The sequence below is a fragment of the Chroicocephalus ridibundus genome, chromosome 16 (assembly GCF_963924245.1).
Source record: "Chroicocephalus ridibundus chromosome 16, bChrRid1.1, whole genome shotgun sequence".
In the NCBI taxonomy this organism is placed as follows: domain Eukaryota; kingdom Metazoa; phylum Chordata; class Aves; order Charadriiformes; family Laridae; genus Chroicocephalus; species Chroicocephalus ridibundus.
The window spans coordinates 6674240-6697093 of record NC_086299.1 but is presented as its reverse complement, the minus strand read 5'-3'; the positions used below and the strand labels follow the sequence as shown (position 1 = coordinate 6697093).

Genomic DNA, 22854 nt, shown 5'->3' with positions numbered 1-22854 from the left:
CAGCTAGGAGGGAGATCAAACTAACCTTGCCAGCCAGGCTTGCATGTAGGCTTAATGCTAATTTTAACCAACACATCCTCAGCAGCTCTCTTCTTCCCACAGTCATATGCTGTTACTGTCAGTTTATACTGATGTTCTTTACCATAATTTAACTTTTCTGTGTTTTTTATATAACCTGAGACGCAAAGAAAAAAAAAAAAAGCAATAATCACACATCAATGTCTACTAATTTTTCAGGGTCACTGCCACATTAAATGCATCCAGGTACCACCTATATACTTCATATAGGAACTGAGATTTCAACAGATACGCCTACAAGCGAAACAGTCCTTCACTATTTGACTTCTCAATGCCAGACATTAGGCCCAGATCCTTAAAAATTACGTAAATCCAGAGATGAGCACACATACACAGAACAGCAGGTATATACTTATCAGGCTCTTAATAGTGTATTATATTACCCAAAATGAAACCGTTCATAGGTGGTAACTGATAAATAAATTGTTTGGCATGTGCCAGGACTCTCTAACTTTTTTTAAATTTGCACACCAATGAAAATTATCCATTGGCAATGTGGATGCCCCAAAAACTCAAACTAAAGCTCACTAAATATGGTCTCGCTTTGCTTAATCAGCTTGCTTGAACCCCTAGAAGTAGTCAAAAGGTCCACAGATCAGCAATGGATATGAAATGACAACAAATCACTACATTTCAAAACCAATAACCATGATACTGTAATCTCCAGAGCCACATGAGCATCTCAAATATGAAAAGCATACGCATGGAATCCCATTTTTGAAAGCTAATTAGCAAAAGCTATCCTAATACAGAATAGAAAACTACAGGCAAAAAAAGCACAAGCCTACTAAGAGCTGGTTTGAAACATAATACAGCTACCATATTTCCTTTATTTTGAAAAGCATTTTACAAGAAACTACAAACATGCAACCAACCATCTGCTCCTTACCTCAGTAGACAGCACACAGTATTGGCATTGAAAGATACCTCACTTTTCCTTATCAATTCAAACTGCTCAAGTGAACACCTCCTTTTAGCTATGTTGGAGGAAAGGGTTAAAACAGGGTTGCTGTAGTTTTACACTGACCAGTTTGGAGTCCTATTCTTAGGGCGGCAAATTATAGTAATTCCCACTCCATCTCACATCGTGTTCTTACCATCTTTGTCAATAGCGAAAGGTACATCCGGAGTTACAATTTCATAACTGCAAATCTGGCTGAACTGAGGTGAACAATCTGCATCCACTGCTTCCACTTTCAGGATGTTGTCATACCGCTTGCCTTCAATAACCGTGGCCTTGTATGACTTCTCTTTGAACACAGGAGCATATTCATTAACATCGTTCACCTGAATATGTACTGTTGCTCTGGAAATAAAACAGAAAGGTCAGTCTCCTTTCTATTTCAAGGAATCTGATAAAACAGCCCCCTCTTTTACAGATGAAGCTATCCTTCAGAATTTAAGCTCCTGAAAGAAGTGACCAATGACTAATAAAAGTAACAATCTCAACTAGGAAAGCAGTGGACATTTTTCCAGTCTGTTGTTATATAATTCAGTGTAGTTCTAGGATATTGTTTACTATCACTGTTTATTTGCAAATAAAATCCAAACCCTTGTATCGCAACTATTACATTGCCGCCATTTTACAGAAATACAACAAAATACAGCTGTGACAAAATAGGCTTTTACTTCTGTTAAAACAGCACAATCCTCCTAGCTCTTTCCTGCTGTCAAGAGTATTTGACATAAAACACCCAATTTTTATTTCAAGTGAACAAGAATGACAGTTCAGACTGCTCGTAGACTAAGAGCTCAGTCAAGTGCGTGTGATTAGCTTTATTTTGCTAATGAAGTACTGAGCTGTGTAAGTCAGTGAAAACTGGCTTATTTATTGGATGCAGGAATGAGATATCAGACAATTTAAATGGAAGAATCACAGAAGTAGAAGACACACTTTAGCACATCATATAGCTAGCTAGATAATCCTGAACAGATTGGATCTTGAATTCTGACCTTTCACATTTGTCACTGATTGTTGGTATACAGAGAATACGAAAATAATACAGTTTCTGTCAATGACCAAAGAAGGTGAATAACGAAAAGTATCTGGAATGTAAGCTAATGAAGAATTCAACCACCACAGTCCTTCCATAAAAGCAAAAGTTTTATAATGCTTATACTAAAAAAAAAATTAAAAAAATCTTTAACGTTTTATTTTATCCTATGTGCTAAATAAATGCCACAAAAAATGGCTTTCTGTACCAAAGACACTTTATATTCCCAACTTTAAGAGCTAAACTCCAAGATGGTTAAAAGCCACAAAAACCCCATAAATTTCAACAGAGGCTTGTAGGTGCCGATCTTGGAAACTCATCATTCTGCTGTGGGGAAAGAAGAGCTGCCAAGCATGCTGCTAGACCTGTACTGGTTCATTACACAGCCATGAATTTGGATAACCAAAATCAATTAACCAACACAGGTAGAAAAATACAGATAAGTTCTACAGGGCGGAGAAGGAACTGCACGCTATCAAACTGAACAAAGAACATAATTCCAGCCAACCCAACAAAACACTTGTGGCCATCTTTCTCTTTGAACTCTTTCTTCAAAAGACACATTGAATATCAAATAGAGTTTAGGGGCATACCTCTTTTCCATAAGTGTAATCCTTAAGGAGATAACTTTCTGCTGACTATTTGAAACATATAGCCATAGAGTAACAAGACCCTATCAGTCACCAGGATGAGTGCTGCCAGTCTATTCCTCACTTATTTATGCCCTTCCTTGCTTCACACAAACAGTAACCTTCCACATGCTCTGCAGATGTTTACACCAGGGTGTTAAACAGTTATTCTCAAGCGGATTTTCTAGAGAGCATTTTACATTGTGGTTTTTTCTTTAGATAAAGATTAGCTAAAGATTGCTTTGTTCCCATTCTTTAATCTAGGCAGAGATTAACCTTATGCTATTGATCTTGCTTTTTTTTTTGGCGACGCTGGCTGGAAATGACAGCAACATGTATTCTTTGCCATTTTGTCAAGTTTAATATGGATTGGCTTCTTGAACCAGTTTTCTGATTTTAGAAACTGAATTCTCAAACAATGTCCAGGCTTGGTATCCCAGGCGAACTCTTTCTATCAATTCAAGCCAGATTTTAACTATATCAACAGTTTTCCTGCTTCTATCCCCGCACTATTTTCTCATGTAAATTCAGAGACCTCAAGGGATAAATCAGTATCATCTAGAATACAACTAAAGAGATGTTGAAACAGTTCATTTCCATTTTGCTGCTATTTATATTACCATTATATGACAGTCTTCCAGCATTAACACTTGGTTTACATTTACATATACACAAACCATAAATCACCACGAGCAGGAGACCACTTGAAAGCCAACTTCCCCTCAACCCACCACAGATTTACTTACTTGTGGGATTTTTTTGCATTCGCTCCATCTGGTCCCTTTCCACAGTCATAGGCCTGTATGGTGAAAGTGTAGTCCTTCTGGAGTTCACAGTCAAGCTTTTCTTTGGAGCGTATTATTCCCTCACCAGTGGATTTATCCACTACCACTGCTTCAAAGGGAACATTTTGCCCGTGAATTTTAAATCCACAGATCTCACCTACAGATTCAAAGTAAGAGAGGTTAGAAGTGGTCAAAATTCTTACACATTTTTAAAATAAATGACCAAATATTTTGCAGCCAAGGGTTTGTGAGGGTCTGTGGACAAAGCAAGAGCATTGTGCTTTAAAATGGGTGATTTCTGGGAACTTTAGTAAAAAGAAGCATACTTCGGCCTTCCAAGCAACTTGTTTACTTTGCATCCATTCATGCAGGAATACAAAAGAGAAAAAGAGAAATGTAGACAGGCATTTCACAGGAGTACTTGAGGTAGCTCTAGGGTAAAAGTAGATCTTATAAGAGCATACAGCCAAGGCCACTGGTAACGTCTTCTATGCCAAGCTACTGGGAATAGCTGGGCAGCTTGTTTATTTTGACCAGAGCAAAAGGTTAAAATGCACAGTTACAAGTCAAGGGATGAAAAAGCTTCAAGTACAGGTTCAGCACCATAATTACAGAAATTCTGTCAACAGATCAAAGAACAAAGTCTTCCTGTGCAATGTACCTGGCTAAAATTAGGGAATCAAAATAAAACTACTGAATGAGAAAGGTAGAAATACCAACTTCTCAGGCATCCATTTCAACAGCTATCTACTAACACAGACAAAATATGTTAGTCAAAGAAGGCTTTCCTTTCTATGCCAACTCTTCATCCGAACAAACTTGCAAGAGAAGTCCCTAGTACGTCATTTTAAAACCCATCTAAGCCTAAAATTAGACTACCGGACCTCTTGCTGGCACAGACAGGTCAATCCGCCAGCACACTATGCGGCGTGAGCCAAGCACACCCAGCTGTGCTAACAAAAGCCATTCAATAAACAGTTTCATCACCTACACTGCTTTTTAACTGCATAACTTACTACATTTTGAAGGTGGTTTTCTCATGCCAACATAAACCACTATTTTGCTATTATAGCTGCAGTGGTATCATAGTACCAAGAATGCACTCCTACTGTAAACTTGTCTAGAGGTAATCAAATACCTTTTTTTTAAATCAGATTTTAAAATACTGAAGTACGTACTGACAGAAGTGTACTGCAGGGAAGGTGTTACAATGCTTCGGCAGTTAAATATTAATTTACAAAGCATACGAAAAAACTTAAGATGTCCCAAAGAAGTAAGCTATCAGTGAAAATACCAGAAAACGCTAATTTCCCCCAAAACAACTTCTTCAGTGTCCATACAATGTACAATAATCCCAAATGGTTCAAATGGATGTCTGATTTACAGATATTTCTAACCAAGGGTTTGGTTACACAACGGTTTTTATCAATATATTTTAAAATAGAAAAAAACTGGGAGAATAAATGGGACAAAAGAGCATGACAGGATCTTCTGTTTAAGTGCTGATTCCCCATTTCATAACCAAAGTTAGTAGGTTAATATTCATAAAAGGGATAGAAAGAACCCTTTATCACCTTCTTTGGTGACTGTCACCTCAAAACTCTCTAAAGGGAGAAAAGATAAACCCAAGTCAGTAACAGGAAAGGTCGAAAGGGAGCAAATAAGGAAAAGGCAAAAGATGCACACATTACACAGAAAAGCTTTGGAAAAATTGTAGTTTAAAATTCCAGTGGTGATCTGGTGTAACTGTTACCATTTTAGTTTTAGTTACGTTAAATATGATTTAATCTTTTAATTCCAGGTTGTCATTTGTAGAATTTTGAAGCATTTAGTAAGCTTATCAAAAGGCTTCTTTTTCTTTTTTTTTTTTTTAATAATACCAACTGCTAAACAAAAGATATTTTCAAAGTTCCATGTTGATGAAGAACTATCCATAAAGTAGAATTTATCAGAATTTACTTATACTATTCTATTTAAAGGAGACATTAAACAATTTAAACAAGCTTTTATCTATTATACCAAAACCACCGTGTTTCTACAGTTAAAAAACTTCATTCTCCCCTTGTTTCCACATAAATTTTTATTGGTATAGGTTGTATAACACCTAGCATTTGCAAGATTTAAATTCTACATCAAACTCAACTTGACAGTATTGCCATAATTCATGATTAAAAAATACATACATTAAATTGTGATCCTGATGAACATAAAATCTTTAATGTAACGGGGGGAGCCATGTATTTTCCTAGCAGCATATTGCTTTTCCAGGTTAAACAAGCAACTAATAGTTTCTATCATTTTATTCTACTGCCGAAATACTGTAATGCTGGACAGAAGAGGTTTGGCTACTCAAATATACTCATCTACCAGTACTGAGGATGCCCTAGAGCAGCCTGCCTTGTCCCCCCAGCCACTCCAGAAAAGTACAGGCTTTCGCAGTGTCCTGGATGTTCCACGCTTATGAGGACATCTCAGATATAATGGAGTTTTACAACGGTATTATCACAAAGACTTGTGACAGGCACCTGGAATGGTTTCACTGTTTTAATGAAAAGACAATTAACCCTCTTCTTCACTTCCCCTGGAAATCACAGTCTGTTAAGCCCCCAAACTACCACCTTTTACATATCATCCAGCATATCAATTTTTTTCTCTCATTACCATCATCTTTGACCTGAATTCCAGTACAACAAAGCAGGCCTGTAACCTTAAAATCACTTCTGGCAGATCTCCTGTTAATTCTCACACATTTCAAACAACTTGCAGTAACACAGTTATTCAAGTCTCCATACTAGACTGGCCTTAAGAGATGAGGCACTGTAGTTACAGAGAAAAAAAAAAGGCTAATTTACAATTTAATGTTGAAGCAGAAATATAATTAAGGGAAAATACCTTAAAACGTATCATGATTTATAGCCCTTCATTTTAAAAGGAGACAGTTTCTGAAATAACTCTCATTAGGTTCTCCCTGAAACTCACTTCAGGTAATCCCTAGATTTATAACCAGCTCTTTATTTTAACGAATCAACTATGCTGCCTCTTGTGGCACCCACATAATTTATTTCAGTCTATTCTTACACAAGATATAAATATAATCACAGATCTTAATGCATTTTGGCAATAGGATCATTCAAGAAAAGTTTGCATTGCTTAAATTCATGGCTGACACCACTGATTAGCCAGAAGCGACATTCCAACTGCAAGTTTTTAAATACTCCACATCTCTTACTCCTCACACCAACTTCCCTGATCCTTTCCAGTAACTCTAACCTTGAGAGTCAAGCACTGGGTATGAAATATTAAGATTACAGGGAAAAAAAATATATGGAACGGAGCATTAAAGCAGAAAGCCTGATAATGGAGAGAGGAGGGAGAAGTGTACTAATGCAGCAACTACCTATTTGGATAAGGGGAGGCTGTTTAAAACCCAGTCGGTTCTTTATCATCGGAAGTGACCTTTAACTCTGGCAGGAACCCCCATTTGGCTGCCAGGAAGTTCAGGCTTTATATTTTTGGCTCCTGAGCATAAGACGTAAATAAGCTCTCTGGCAAATATCTCTGTGTCTCCAGATGCTTTTTAAGGTGTAAAGCTTCTGTTCAAGGTGTACTATAGCTCAATTCCTGGCAGATGTTTCTCAGCACAATAACTGACCTGATACAATCGTATTTTCCACTTCACACACTAGTAAGGTTAACAAAAAGCCCTTTTATTACTACACAGACAAGGTTCTTGTGACCGAAAAAACTTAAAATGCTATGGTGTTACTTATGATGTAAGTGCTCTAAATAAGCAAACAGAGCCCCCAACCTAGCAGGCTTTTTAAGCTCCCTTCTTCAAAGTGTCTCTGCAATGAAAAGAAGCAAAAAGGAATAATTCTCTAAATTACAAAATATTTCAAAAATTAGAGCTCCCCCTCCTTTCTCAAAAAGATATTAGACTCTTACACAGCTGTTTCAAGACAAGTAGACAATTTACAGATTAAAATTCTCATACACGCTGACATTAATCTTCATCTCAGTTATAAAATGCATATATTTATATAGTATAGGTAACGCTCTTCTGGAACTATAGAATTCTTGGCAGTGAATTTTTTTTATTGCCTTTAAGTAAGCTTAGTCCCATACCACACTCCCTAAGGTTCCATGCTCTGTCATATGTGCTTAATGCTTTTTCTCATCTCATTCTGAAGTTGAGATACATTACTGAAATAAATTTCTACCTCTCCTAATCTTAGAATAGAATGGTGATCAATCCGTAAATTAGTTTATATTTGATATATTCTAAATTGTTCAGTTAAATAAACTGTAACTAGGATAGCCCTTTACAGTGTTTCACCCAGCTGTAATTACAGTTGAAAGAACATTTCATTTTACAGCTAACACAGGTTTGTGGAACGAACTTAGCCAGAAAACATACAGTAATCCTGTATCCTAAAAGGCATTTGGTATTTCTCGTTTCCAGTGTAGCACAATCAAATGACAATAAGGATTTGTTAGAATTTTCACGTTTTGTTGGTTTTTACTGTTTTATCTCTTTCTGTACTGTTAGGATGTAATGATGTAAAATACTTAATTATATCATATAGTTATAAAAAAGTTTCATAAGATATTTAAAGTGGACATGCAGTATTTGACTAGACACTCTTCAAACTCTCGAGTCAGCTATCCCTCTACATTTCCATTCCGTGGGAGTGGAAGTGTACTCTCCCAGCTCTAACCAAGCAGCAGTCTACATAAGGATCATGCAAAGCTTTCAGGAAAGCCTCCCATTTCAATACCTGTAGAACACCTCTTAAACAAGTATTTTTTAGTACCATACAAAACTTAATAAAGCAAACTGATTTTAAATTTCACAATTAGCCCTACCTCCATTTCAATTTGTATTTGTACGCGTGGTAGGTACAAAACGTCATTTCATGCATGCATGCAAAAGTGGCTAGAATACCATTGCAACGAAATTTCCCCTTTGGTTTGACAACCGGCTGTGCAACGTATTTGTTGTACACTCACTGGATGTGCCAAGATCAAAATCTTTCTCTGTTTGATTAAACAGTGCCATTCATCTTCTCTACATATGATTCCTTTACAGCCATCACACAGCCGAGCGCAGTGTTACGAACAGGGTGTCAGCATAGCTCCCTGTCCTGAGCACAGTCGGGCTGGAGGTGCCGACTGGAATCGCGGCAGCAGCACTTGCCCACGGAAAGTGGGAACCACCCACACCCCGGGGGAGAGGCTGACAGAAAGCCTTGCTAGATTTTTGGGGTGGTTTTTTTAAAGGATGAATAGAGATTCTGCAAGATCCATTTTCCAAGCTCTATGCATATTCACGCTCTAAGTCAAAAAATTCCTAACCCCCACAAAAACACTTCTTGCATCCTAGAGCAGCAAAGGGAAAATAAAGTATTGTGGTAGAAAAGTGGTTTTCTCCATGGGGGGGGAAGAGGGATTAAAACCCTATTACAGACACATCAAAAAACACAAGGAAACATTTCCTTCCACAAGGGAAACATTTCAAACACCTTGCTAGCAAGACCCTGCGTTACACTCTCATAACAAAACACGTTTAGCCACGTGAAGGCATCCAGGTACAATATTGTTTGTTTCAAATGCAATAAAAACTGTTTCTTTTTGTATAGTAAAGGGCAAATCCATACTGAGAGCTATAGCGTTAAACTGATTTTAGACACAAATTACTGTACTGTGCAATAGAAAACGTAGCTGTTCTTTATTTTATTTTTTCAGCAAAACCGTTTTGTAACAAATTCCAACATGACTTGATTTGTAATGTAGAAAACTTTCACTAAGGAAGGAGAATGGTCACTGCCTTCTCAGGCGGATCTGTAACACTCATGGTACAAAAGACAGGGGGTCTCTCCACATCAGGCAGTACAATGAGGCAACCTGGCATGACTGTATTCAAACTGTTTTCAAAAGCGTGTCATTTCAGATGTAAAATCATACAAATTACCCTAGAAATAAAAGCCAATATAGCGCTACTTATTTTTGCACATCTGAATTTTAGGATCCTACCCACAATGAGCAAAGCAATAAAATACTACTTTTACTTGCCCCACAGTTCATCTCCTACAAAGCATTTAAATGAAGTGGTTTCAAGATGTTTCGACATGCACAAAATTGAAATAAAGCAAAAAAGCTCTATTTAAAGTATTTCAAACCTGCAGACAGTTCAGAAGTTTCACAGCTCAGCTAGGGGGCACAGTTAATTAAAATATCCAACCTTTTGAAGCACAAATAAATTTGATTTATAAGTAAGAATACACCAGTTAGGGCTGAAACAGCCATTTAATCCTGAAAACGCTTTGTTTTGCTGTGAAAACATGTCACTGATCTGATGGGCTTCTCACACTTAAACACCCACAGGGATGCTGCTGGACAATAATAATGCTATTCTCCGTCCTAGGACATGACTACAGCACCACGCACCAGAATCGATAACGCTGATTCAACACCACTCCCACACTTGGTCTCCTCAAAGACAGATTCAAGTATTGTTCCATTTAATGGTAGATGAATACTTTTACAGATTCCCATAGCACAGTCATTCAAAATTTACACAATTCAAATCTAACAGAGTCACAGCGAAGAAAATTTCCTGACAACGTTAGTGTGCTATACTCAGAATTTAACTATTTTAAATCCACTGTTCTCCTGATGCTTAACAATTGTTAGTTTTTGAAAGCCAAAATATACTATGTTTATACAAACGTTTAATAAAACCAACTTCCAGTTGGTAAAAATGTTCATTAAATGAAAACAGGTTTATACAATTTAGATCAACACAACGGGAAAGCCGTCTCATTTGAACAGATGCTTTGACATTGGATTGTCCTCTGCAAATTTGACAATATATTTGAAGATATTCTGCCAGTACGTTCCTAAAGCTTCCTGATATTCAGCACTCAAGAAATCTTTACTATTCACCAAGAGGTATAAAAACGCCATTTCCAAAATCTGTTCAATGCTGCCAAACTACCAGTGCCTACATTTAAAGCGCTGAAGAACGGCGAGAGATGATTCATATTCTCCTAATCGCCAAGAATGCAAGTCAGACTTCCTATACCTCTTCTAACTTAATAGATTTTGTGTCTCCCAACACAACCTTCTTCATTTGGAAATGAGGTTTTTTTGTTCATAGACAGCAGTTTTATTTCCAGTTAAGATAACTCAAGAGCCTCTGCCATGTGTACACAATACATGAGGAAGTTTGAATTTCAGAGATTTACCATTATCTCTGAACTTCCTGAATTTGTAAGGCAGCCTTGAAGATAATTACAGCCTTATGATAATGCAACAAAACTGTTACTTTAAGTACCACTTTAAGAAATTGTGACTGAATTGCCACAATACTGTAGCACACAATGCAGTTAGCATGCTGAATGTTTCAAATGGCTGTTAATTTAATCACTCTCTTTTTCTGTCACTTCCTCCTTGAAGCCAGGCTAAGCGATGTTCTATGTTCAATGGCTAATGTCACATCTTCTAGGTATTTTAATAGGATTCTTAAATCTAAAATTTTACTTAACCAAGTAAGCTTCTGCAAGTATCTAATTTAAGCTTGTGTTTCTGCTACAACTAATTTAAATACCTGCAAATGCCTGATGGTATTCTTCAAACACAGTTTTCTAATACTTTGTCAAACCAAAAATGTACTTTCCATAGCACTACCTCCAATTAATGAATACACTACTCTTAAACAGTAGTTTCCAGAAAAAAAACAAACCAAAAAACAAAAAACCAAAACTACTGTGGAAGTTTGTAAGAAAACTGTCATCTGTTAGTCCTACGTTGAAAGTCAAGAGTTAGCCTACATTTTGCAAATGGCTTGTGTATCATTCTCTATATTCTTTGTTAGAGGAGAAAGAGCCTTTTCTTCAGGTAGAAGAGGCCTTCCATTTTTTAGAATGCCCCAAACCACTAAGCCAGCTTATCACAGAAAGTCTAGATGTCTACAGGAATTCTCAGTTCAAATACTACACAGAAGAAATGCAGTTTTAATTCTAGAATTACTGTTTTCAACCCATTAAGACACAAATCAAAAACACTAAGAAAACAAAAAACTCTCTTCAGAACAATAAGGAAATAATTGCTTCAGAACTCCCAGACTGAATGCTGTGAAATGTGGAGGCCAGAGGACTGAGGAAAAGGTTAGACACAATGCAAAAAAAGAAAAAAAACCAACAAATAAACCCCAACAAAACAGAAAAAAATAACACAGACACATGAAATTGAAAGAAGCGCGGAGTATCTGCAATATAGAGTACTCTCTGGTCTGGATATCCGGATACAGCTGTATATTTATGGCTGTAAATATGAAACAAAACTCTGGTTCATGTACAAACATTTCCTAGGGTCTAAAAGCTTTGAAACATTATGCGACTGTTAGGGATAACACACTAGTAACACACAGCATTTGTCATCAAGAAAGCATTTCCACTTGTTAAAAAAGAAATGCAGATGAATTCTTTACCTGCAAAACGCAGAGGCGCATCTTTGTCCAGGGCTATTAAAGGGGGATCCAAGAGCACCGTGTTGTCATTTTCTGTAACTATACCATGATAGGTTGTTTCAATCCATGGCTTATGCTTGTTAACTGAAAGGAAAACGAAGTACAAAGTCAAAACGTTTGAAACCACAACTTCTTTAAAAAATGCTTTATAATACTGACTTCGGTATTTTCCTCTTTCATTTTTCTAAATCTCAATCAGTGTTTTACTAAATTAAAAAATTTGGCACAAAATTCTGGTTAAGAATGTTCAGAAGAGTTCAGTGTCCCTGTAGTCTTTCCAAAAGTTACTCGGAGAATCTGAATTAGTCTCTAACTATGCTGGGATTTAAAATGCCCCCGAAGTGCAAATTCAAAAACCTAACAGTGATGGGGAACCACTGCCATCAGTGCCAGGCATGACACCAGAAAAATCTATATTCAGCACCAGACGAAAAGACTGGCCGACATGGAACACAAGGGTTTGTTCACATTCTACTTCTCTCCAACTTGAAAAATGGGACCCAGTTGGTGGACTATTCTTCAGAATGTGAAAGTTTTTTCTAGTTTCAGCGCTTTGTCTTCTATGGGGTCTTTTATTATCATTAAGAGAACTGGTGGAAAAGAGATCAAACTTAACTAATTTCTGTACGAGGCCTAAGGACATTTGCTGAAGAAACAGACAGGGGATGACAGCTATTTCAGTCCCAGTATAAGATCTATACCTAGAACTGCTGGTATCAGTTTTACCGATCATTTATAGGGCATCCCAGGCAAAGGATGACTCCAGGAGTTCTGCTGAATCTAGGGAACTATGCAAAATGCAAGAAAGGGAGAGGGAGGAGAGGCAAACAAAAAAATCGAAAAGGGGAAGACACCAGCTTTGCAGTCCCACACCTCAGCTGCAGAGATGCAACGGAAGCACCCCAGGCCCTGCTGGGTTTGGAGGACTTGTACTTTGTAGTCTTTAATCCAACACATGCCTAATGCAGGTTTCAAACACTACTGGAAGAATGGACCAAAATCCCAGGCCTGTTCTGTCATCTAATAGAATGCCTTGAAATATGAGTAAATATGGACTACTTTTTATATGAAGGTCCCCCATAAAAGCATCCTTCAATTCTGCAGAGAAGAATCTGCAAACCAATCACTTGAGTATGTTTGAGATGACTGGTCATCTTCCTCTGCTGCAAAGAAATGCAGTATCTTTCCTTGTCAGCTTGCAAAAATAGGTTTTTCTAGTACAGCACAAAAGATGAAAGACAAAATCATATATTACCTACTGGGTTATCATCTGCTACACGACAAACCAATGTGAGCAAGCCTTGATTATTAAATATTTATGTTTATGTTACGCTCTCCAAAGATGAACGCAGCAAGTCCACAAAACCAGTATATGTGGGATAACAACTAATTCTTCTTGATAGTTGAATATATATTGCTTCTCTTGGTCTAGCTCTCTTCATCCCAAGGTTCTACATGCATCAGTTTCACCCAAGTTGTTTTGGGTAAATTGTGTCTGCTACTTCAAAAAACCTCTTACGCTAGCACATACTCTTGCTTCTTAAATTAATACTATTTCCACAGATCTAATTCTAGAAGGTTGTACATACTTAGCTGCTTAAACCTATGGAAAACATTCATGTAGAGGGCACGAAAACTGCTCCTTACCATACAAAACCAAATCATCATCGGCAAATGATGTATATTCAAATATAAGAAATCCTTTGGTAGAGGTTGTAACAAACATACCAAACAGCATTCAATAGGTGACATCACCCAGATTTTGGTCTTCATGAGAAGGGTTAGGGTTGTGAGTTCATGAGTACATACAACTCCTGAAATAAATGCCTGTGCAATCACAACAAAGTATATACTACAGCTAGAACACTATTGAACAGCTGAGTCCTCCATTTCACCTTTCTAAAGGGCTATATAAGCAGATTGCCAAGAGAGGCAGAGATGGAAGGCTAACCTAGACTTTTGAATCCTGCCTGTACAACAAACTAAAATGGACTCATGATGTCTGCCATATGCTTACCCAGGAGAATTAAAAAAAACAGCGATAAAAGGACACAAAAAAATGATTAAGCCTAGAGGTAGAGAACTCATACAGGAAACCATAATACTCTCCCAATATGCTTTCATCTGCAATCTTTTACTTGTTAGTAGCAAAGAACTGATAGACAGGATATAATATCTTCATGCATAATAACGCAACAAAAAAGAACTCACAACAAACTATTTTAATGCAAACAGTGTTTAATTACTGACATGTGGTTTTACTCAATATGGCAACACTATCTTTATTGCCTCAATACATTCACATGGGCATGCTTTCAATATTCAGCATACCAAATAGCCAGCTAAATGTCAGCCACATTGTTCTATTTACCCAGCAAAGTACACTGCTGCAGCACCCTCCAAGGAACTTGGCGTTTTAAAACAAACTTCGTCATGCTCGAAGGGAAAAAACACATCATTCCTTCCTCGGACAGAAGGCACCAATGACTGCTGAAGTGCGAGTCTCCATTTGAAACATGTCTCTCAATTCAAATCCCGTCTAAAGAAAAGTGTTTCACTAATTCAGTTACACCTCAACTGGACATATCAGAGTCCTTTAATCTGTTCACCTTAGTCTTTGCAAGGACCTAGAACAAAATACTAGAACAGATCTCTGCCAGAAAAAACTCCATCTCCATTCTAATCCCTCTGAAGGTAGATTACAATTATTATTATTTTTTTTACACATTGAGAAACCTCCTAATTTAGCAACCTTCAGTAAATCCCACTACTGTAGGGCAGGGAGATCTATAAAAGCTTAAAGTACAGTAACCACATACGAACAGAATTATGAGTGCGCTAAGCATCTGCAGAGTCTAGTGAACCTTCAAACAACAGGCCCAGTTAAAAGCAAAGTCATGTCCTTTTATTGTGCTCTAGACAATAAAATCATAAAGCTTAAGCCCCTTTGTGTTTAGGAAGGCTAAAACATCACCAGATTTTAAAACATAAAGCTTAAATCCCTTTGTTTTTATGAAGGCTAAACATCACCGGATTTTAAAACACCAAACTTACTGCTGAATATCCAGGAAAGGCCCGTTATCCATATTTGTGATCTACTGACTCCAACATAACCAGATGCTGTAAGGAATTCTCAAGCTAACATTTGAAATATGAGGCATAGTTTACAAGCGATACATTACTGCTTCCCCTGAACCAACTGTGGCGTTGAACCAAGTATTATTCTGATCTCAGCTAGCTTAAATACTATTAAATGTTGGACTGAAAACTACCCTTTCACATTTTTTCCTCTTTAATTGTCACAAAACTCCTGAAATCTACATAGAAAGCTGTTCAAAGCCAGGCTGTTAATTTCAAACCAAAACAGTCAGCCTACTCCAAGCTTGACGCTAACAAAGTGCCCTGAGCTGTTAATCCCTTGCCATTTAACTGGGATAAACTACACTAGTTTCCTTGAAATACAATATTCACACTATTTGTAAGCGCCTCAACTGGAATCTGTTGTAAATCCCAACTAGCATTTAATCTAGTCAAGTGGGGGAAGCCACCCTGGCACGACACAGCATGCTGACTTCTACTTAGCTTTTAGCGGCCGAAAGAATTTAAAAGACAGCTAAGCATATCTCTTTTTCCAGGTAGCAAATTGAATTGTAAAGCTCATGCTAGACCCTTCACTGCTGCCAAGCAATGACTGAACGTGCATCAGCAAGGTGAGCACAAGCCACCTGTCTAACTTGGTTTATCTAAAGATAATTGCCGCTAAGCTAGAGGAGAAAAGGGAATTGGTGCCTGATGGGATGTGTGCCTTGAACACCAGTTTTTAAAATACCATTCACTGTAGGTAAGTGTGCTCAGTTTCTCACGAAATTGAACAGACCAGCTTTTACCAATACTGACTATTCTACAGAAACAGAATGTACCTTTACAGAAAGGATGCTTCACCAAGAGCAACAGCTGATGCTGCAGAATGCAATCCATCAGATCAACTAGCAGCAACATTTTCCTGCTGTTTAAAAGAATTAACGAACGTAAATGAGTACTTAAGCAGGGCAATGGGGTTTAGGGCTAGCACGGATACTTCAGTTAAAAGCTATAATCTTAGGACAATCAGAATTAATTCAATTCTAATATTTGAAGGTGAACATATTAAACGTACTTATCAAAGTCCTTTCTGAGGACTTCAGTTATCTTCTTGCAAGTGGTTAGAAGTTCATTTGACTTAAATGGGATCTGGCACCTACATAACTGAAGACTTAGACATACCTCAACCAAAAAGGCCTGTAGCTGAAAATATTTTTTTCTTCTGGGTAACTACTTCTAATATATAGCATTGTTTAGCCATGCTACGTTTCTTTAGAACTAGATCAAGATGATTTATGTTGAAACAAATTCTTAAGAATTAAACAGTAAAGCACATTGAATGAACTCAATAATAAGTACTAGTGATAGCAGATAAATATAAAATATTCATTTCTAAAATCCACCTTTGAGACTTCATGAAAAATCCAGAGATTGCATAAAAAGAGAATTATATTCTCTGTCAATTCAAAGGAACTACAACAAACTGAGTAAACAGTCCTTTATTCCTGTCCTGAAGGTCTGACAAAAATTTTGATGACTGTACAGCTTTTGTTTAATTGTCTTCCTCTTGATGTAAGAGAATACAAGCATGCCTTTCAGTGAGACAATAAAAACTCTAAAGCACGTCTTATCCCGAATATTCATAATTTAGTACTGTTCTGACAAAATTTCAAGCAATATCATTAGAAGAACAAGTTTGTGCAGCACATAACCACAGAAAAATACAGCTCAGCCAAGAAGTAAAGATCTACACGATAAAATATGCCTTCTCCACCCTGAAAGCAAAGTTTAATAAAAAGGGTGCAGCGTGGCCCGATTATAATGTGTGTTCCGGTCCTGCCCTAGACTCACCAGCCCGCAATTCAGAGCTGCGCCCCTGTTTCCTTTTAGAGAAGGGTGAGGATTAACTTTGTATATAAACAACTTGAAATATATCAATGGTAAAGAAAAGATTTGTTTGTTTCTTTAATTGGGTCTTCTCATACCTAGAATTTTATCAAAAATTGTTGTCTTATAACCAGATACAAACAATGGGATAAAACTGAACAAAAGTTCTGCTCAAATGCTGAGTTTTTCCAATAGCATAGAACTTTTGGTTTCCACGTCAAACTGCAATTTCCATTACTGGGACATGAAAACTGTAGGCACTACCAAAATACAGGGAGATTAATCTGCACCAGGAGAGGGATTAAGTAAGGAAGGGCATGGGCGTCCACTAACATTCACCTCTACAGTTCCTAGGTGAAGGAAAATCAGATGGCTGAAATGCATCCATAATTTCAGATATACCTTGGATTCTCTGACACAGTTAAGGAGCACTTGTCATTTGTGCTGTGGAAGCTCAACTGTCACACATTGGGAGGACTGTTCATAAATTTTCAGGTGCCTGTAGTTTGAGCCTGTACAATTAACATTAATTCTCCAAATATCATATTCAAACTACTGGCTGTAGGAATTCAACACTTTTTATTAAATTATATTTTACCTAAGGAAAAATCTGTGGTTTATCACCACTTAGAGAGAGCTTCCTGTTCTACGCTGAACCAGTTGCCTAAATCTGATTTTATTTGTACAAAGATACATGAAAGATTTGCTATAAGCCTGAAACTAAGGTACGTGCAAATGACTGATTAGAAACTAGTTGCAATTTTTACTAACTACAATTCCAGCAGAAGTTTAGAGTGCCAAAGACTTTACTTTTATACTTTAGAGGATATACTGACCAAATTTCAATTTGGATAAAAGCCTGGGAGGGAAAACAGCAAAACAAAAATATCCCACCACAAAACAGCCTAAAAAGGATTAAGGCAACAAATCCTTAATTTTTGAAGTGAAATTTAAAATGTTTTAAACTAACCAGAACCCTGAAATAGAAAACATAACCCTCTAACTGTAAACATCCATTTAATAAATATTCACTTAAACGTTGCTAATTATAGCGCAAGAGTGGAAATCGCTTACTTTCTAACTGTTGTCATATTTATAAACCTCACTCCTTGAAAGGGAATCTTATTTACAAATACACCAACCATTATCTCAGTATAGCTGGCACTTCTGGCTCTGCTTGTTGACGCCATTTAAAAACAGGGAAACCAACTGGGAGCAGTAGCAGCAACTTGTTTTCAATCTGAATACAAAGCAAGTGAGATGAGACCTCATACTATAAACAAAGGACAGACAGACAGTTCTTCAAAGGCACTGAGGTTTCTAGTAATCCCTTCTAAAGGCTCCTAAGGAGGTTCAGTCCCTACTGAAACCAATGTGAGTCAATCAGTATGAATCAAATAAATTTAGAGTGCAAAACAATTTTTATTTAAGACCAAGGTTTCCCACTTACTGAACTCTCCCATGTTTTGAGGTATCACTTCTGTCTTTGACAATAATGATAATGCTACAAGATGTATGTCCCTTAATATTATAAACAAGATTTCAGAGAGACTTCTCTGAATACAACTAAATAGAATGAGAGATAAGGCTCAGAAAAATGGTAAAAGTGCTTTTCCAGAAAATGTCAATGACTACAGAAGGTTTTTTCTTCCTCTGCAGAACAATTTCATAGCTGTAAGCCACTAAGCTATCAGATATTTAGATTTTCATGGCAGCAAATGCTGCTTTATCCAGAATATCACAATTCTAATTTAATCTGTTTGAGATGAGATGTTATGCTATCTATCCTGTGGCCTGATCTGGGTTTAACTTCAAGCCTTCTAACTTCCATGAGAAATAGAAGTCCATGAGCCTAACTTATCTCCTTCTACATAAAAAAACCTCCATGCAATAATCTGAAACTGGCAATTTCAAGTCTGCAGAAGCATTAAGACCTCCAACCAAAGATACATTTGCAAGTCTAAAAAAGTTTCAGTTGATAAATTTTCCTGATAACTTGGCACAGACAGCACAACCTGCAGTCTAATAATATGGGAGAAGGCAACTGGCACAATAGTATTCCAAGCACACAAAGTAAACCATGCTTGCCCAGGCTATCTCTCCTCCATTTCAATTTCCAGAGCAGTGTATTATTTTATGTAATATATACAGAAAAAGAGATTAAAATTGTTTGCATGAACTGGCGGCTATATATTATGTTTTCCCAAGCGTTACACATCATAAAAAGGTCTAGCACTGGTTAATTCTATCTCTTCTCAGTAGTCTCTTCTTTCATAAATCCTTAAAGAGGAAAAAAAACCAAACAGCCTCCACAAATAGCCAAATTGTCTCTTCGTAAGGCTTTGGGGTAGTCTTAAATTTCCTTGTCTCTAAAAAGGCGATAGGAACCTAACCAGCAGCCCTATATTATATAGAGGTTGCTCCCGTGTCAAAGAAACATCTGCACTAAGACCGTGGTAGTGAGAAAGTGGTTTGTGGTTTGGATAGAAGACATTCACAGCACCACATAACTTCCTGAAATAATCACAGATCAGCAAAGCTTCCTCAAAATTATATTATTTTGATCAATACCCTTCCTATATAACAATAAGTTGTAAGGGGCCCAAGGCAACAGAGGTATATTGTTCTGCCCAGTCAGTAACTATGGAAGAAGCAGCCATTAGATGCGCTGCCTTCTCGTCTGAAAAGTCACTCCATCCCACTCCCCATTCAGCTCTCTTGATAAATATCCAATTGCTTCACTTTGATAAGCTCTATTTGAAAGGACTGCTAACTACTGCTTTTCCACTGCAACATTAGTCCAACAAGCTTAGAGATATTGGTGAACTTGACCTATTACAAGATAAATTCAGTTAAATTAAGAGTTTAGACAAGAATATGCCTCTCTAGAACCTAAAACCACACTTTGCACCCCTTAAAATAACCACAGGGAAGATGGCAGGTCAGCTAGCTCACACCTACCTTTGTGTGAGATCACATCCCCCAAAAGCTATTTCTACTTCTTTTAATCATCAGAAAAAAAAGCAGAATTCACTTCCATTCCAACCACGGGAATATGCAGGACTGGAGAGTGGAACTCACCACTCTGGTGTAGCCTTTCCAGTCCTTTTCTGCACATTATTGAACCAAGCACAATTCGCTTTTCACCACTTACAATAAATCTTAGTGACCTCAGTAACTTAAAGTCACAGATTAAAAAAAAAATGAAGCTGTACTTGAAAAAAATGGAACTGACAATACAGCATAAAAGTGAAAGTTTACCATAAATGCTTCCAAACAAATGCTTCTCCTAATGGGAAAATGAAAGTGAGTTGCCCTAGCAGCTTTCCAGGTGTTCTCCAGATTTATTTGTCCTTAAATGCATACATCTATTAACAGGCCTACCTAGAGCAGCCAAAATGTCATGAGGACTCAGCCAACTGCAGCCACTAAACCAAACCAGAGCCCATCCTGTAACTCAGTTACGTGTGATGAAGTTTAACAGATCAGGACCTGCAGTCCAGCAGCTCTGCAGATTAGACTGAGAACAAGTACAGCCTTGAACAAACTGCAGAAGAGCCGACTAACAGAGCTGTCCTGTGTAACGCCATCTAAATTTGCCGTTTGCTTCCAAGAACATATTAGCTTTCTTTGCAAATGTTTTCTGATCTTACATTTTATTCATAATTTCAAATGGTGGAAAAGCCTAGCAATTCAATGAAACTGTGCTTTTCTACCGGTGCAGTAAGCATTACATTTAATGGTTCCAAGAATACTAGTGAATAGGTTATACCTAAAAGATCTTACACAGGTAAATTATGGCCACTATCTAAACAGCTGGCAGATGACATTAGAGCAGCAGCTTCTTGATCCTATGTAGGGAAATTGCAGCAAGATGTGTCCTTAATGAGTTGGTTTTGTTTAAGATCAAGAACTTTCCTTCAATGCATTTGCAAGCCATTTTAAAAGCCATGCTTCTAATCTACATTCAAATTAAATGCTCGATCTCAAATCTCATCACACGATCAGCTAAATTTTGCAGAAATGGCATCCTCAATTCAAGGGGTAACCTTCAGGTAATGAAGCCTTCGCAAGCCTCTTACTGAAATCTGCTCAGGAGGAGACCTGCAATGCGTATGCTTTTACTCCACAAGATCAATCAATAGCCACAAGGCCAACGTTTATAAACGCCGTACCGCTTAGGGTTTAGCGAAGCTGTCCGTTCTCGCAAACGACCAAACGAGTATTCTTCACCTCGGGCCGAAGGCCAGGCTGCCCAGGGCCCCTCCGAGGTACTTTATTTCCCCTCCCCGATCCGCTGGTCATCGGGGCTCCCCCGCGATCCCACACCCCCGACGCGGCGGCCCTTCCCGAGCCCTGAGGAGAGCGGCGCTGGCCTCGGGCAGCCCGTTCCGAGCCGGGCCGGGCAGGCGGCGGGTCTCGCCGCGTTTCGCCCAGCGGAACCTTCCCCCGCAACAAGTGAGGACCCTCAGCCCGCCTCGGGCACGGCGGCCGCAGCCCGGGCCGGCGCCTGAGGAAGGGAGCGGTTATGCAACGGGTGGGCCGCCGACACCCGCCGCCGGGCCGCAGAGCTGAGGGGACCGACCTTGGGGGTAGCAGGGTCTCGGGGACGGGGGACACGGCAGCCCGGCGCAGGTGAGCGGGGAGGGCCAGCCGCCGCCGCCCCCCCTTTCCTCCCCGCGGCGACGCAGGTGCAGCGGCCGCCGCGGGGTCACCTCAGCCAGCCCCAGGGAAGGACGGCCAGCGCCCTCCTCCCCTCCCGACGAGATGTCCTCCTCCGCCCTCCCTCCCCCCTCCGAAGGACGAAGGCAGCCAAGGACACCATCCCCCCCGCCCAGCAGCTCCCCCCGCCTGAGGCACAACCCCACAGGGCGCCCGGGAGCCGAAGATGCGGGGGGGCGGCCATGGACCTGCCGCTCTCCCCTTCCCCTCCAGTGCCGGGTAGCCTCCCCCACCCGCCCAGGCTCTGTTTACCTCGAGCGGCTGCTGCTCCTCCGCAGAGCAGCGCGGCGAGGAGCAGGCAGGAGGCGGGGGCCGGCAGTGAGCTCGGCATGCCCGGACGGCGCGACGGCATGGCAGCGCGGACCGGTGCGGGGCAGCGCGCAGCCCCGGCTGGCGGGGCGGCTGTGGCGCCCCCGCTGGTCCGGGCTCCGCTCTGCGCCGGACGGAGGGCTCGGCTCGGCCCCGAGGAGGAGGAGGAAGAGGAGGAGGAGGAGGGAGGAGAAGCGCTGCGCTTCCCCGACTCCGCTCAGCCTTTTCTCCCCTCCTCCCCTCTCCGCCCTCCCCCGCCGGCGGTACCTAAAATGGCGGCGGCGAGCGCGGCCCGTCCCCCCGCGCCGGGGAGCGAGGGAGGGAGCGAACCACGGGTGCGGGGGGGAGGTGAAGGGGGGTGCGGGAGAGCCCATCTGCGCGGCGGGGCGGGGGAGGATCACCACCTCTCTGCAGCCCGTCGGCGACAGAACTGCAGCATGTCGGCGACAGAGACGCCGGGCACTGCGGCACGGCACCAGCGGCATCTCCACCTCCGACCCAAGCGGTGGGATGGGTTGTGCCGGGGCATGGTGGGGATGTTTGGTTTGGGGTTTGTTTTGTTTTGAGGTTTTTTTGGGGGTATTTTTTGTTTTCTTTCGGTTTTCTGTGCCCACCTGCGTTGCTGCAGCTGCGGTCAGTTGGTAATTGGGGCTGAGCTGATGCCCCACCAGGGCCTCACACAGGTGATGTAAGCAAAGGCTGATTAAACCCCCAACATTTTAAAAAGAGTTAAAAGCCACGTAAAGCACTTTAAATGCTTTCACCTTAACACTCACACATCTCAGGGAAAAGGCAAAAAGCTGTTTTTTAACCTAACTCAACAGTGATGCCAAAGACAG

The 22854-nt window shown here is 39.7% G+C and overlaps 1 protein-coding gene across 4 annotated transcripts in view; it reads right to left on the bottom strand.

The window, feature by feature from the left end:
• Positions 1–22296, bottom strand: part of CLSTN1 (calsyntenin 1) — a 40374-nt gene extending 18078 nt beyond the window's left edge. For 2 of the 4 annotated variants that reach the window (XM_063353874.1, XM_063353876.1), the window contains exons 1-6: positions 21959–22296; positions 11978–12100; positions 5061–5090; positions 3448–3643; positions 1176–1384; positions 26–175 (exon numbers count right to left, since the gene is read on the bottom strand). In XM_063353874.1, the coding sequence (XP_063209944.1) occupies positions 26–175; positions 1176–1384; positions 3448–3643; positions 5061–5090; positions 11978–12100; positions 21959–22058 (808 nt within the window). In that variant the 5' untranslated portion in view covers positions 22059–22296. The remainder of the gene's footprint in view (positions 1–25; positions 176–1175; positions 1385–3447; positions 3644–5060; positions 5091–11977; positions 12101–21958) is intronic. The other 2 variants (XM_063353875.1, XM_063353877.1) reach the window with 1 other exon arrangement.
• Positions 22297–22854: the final 558 nt, after the last annotated feature.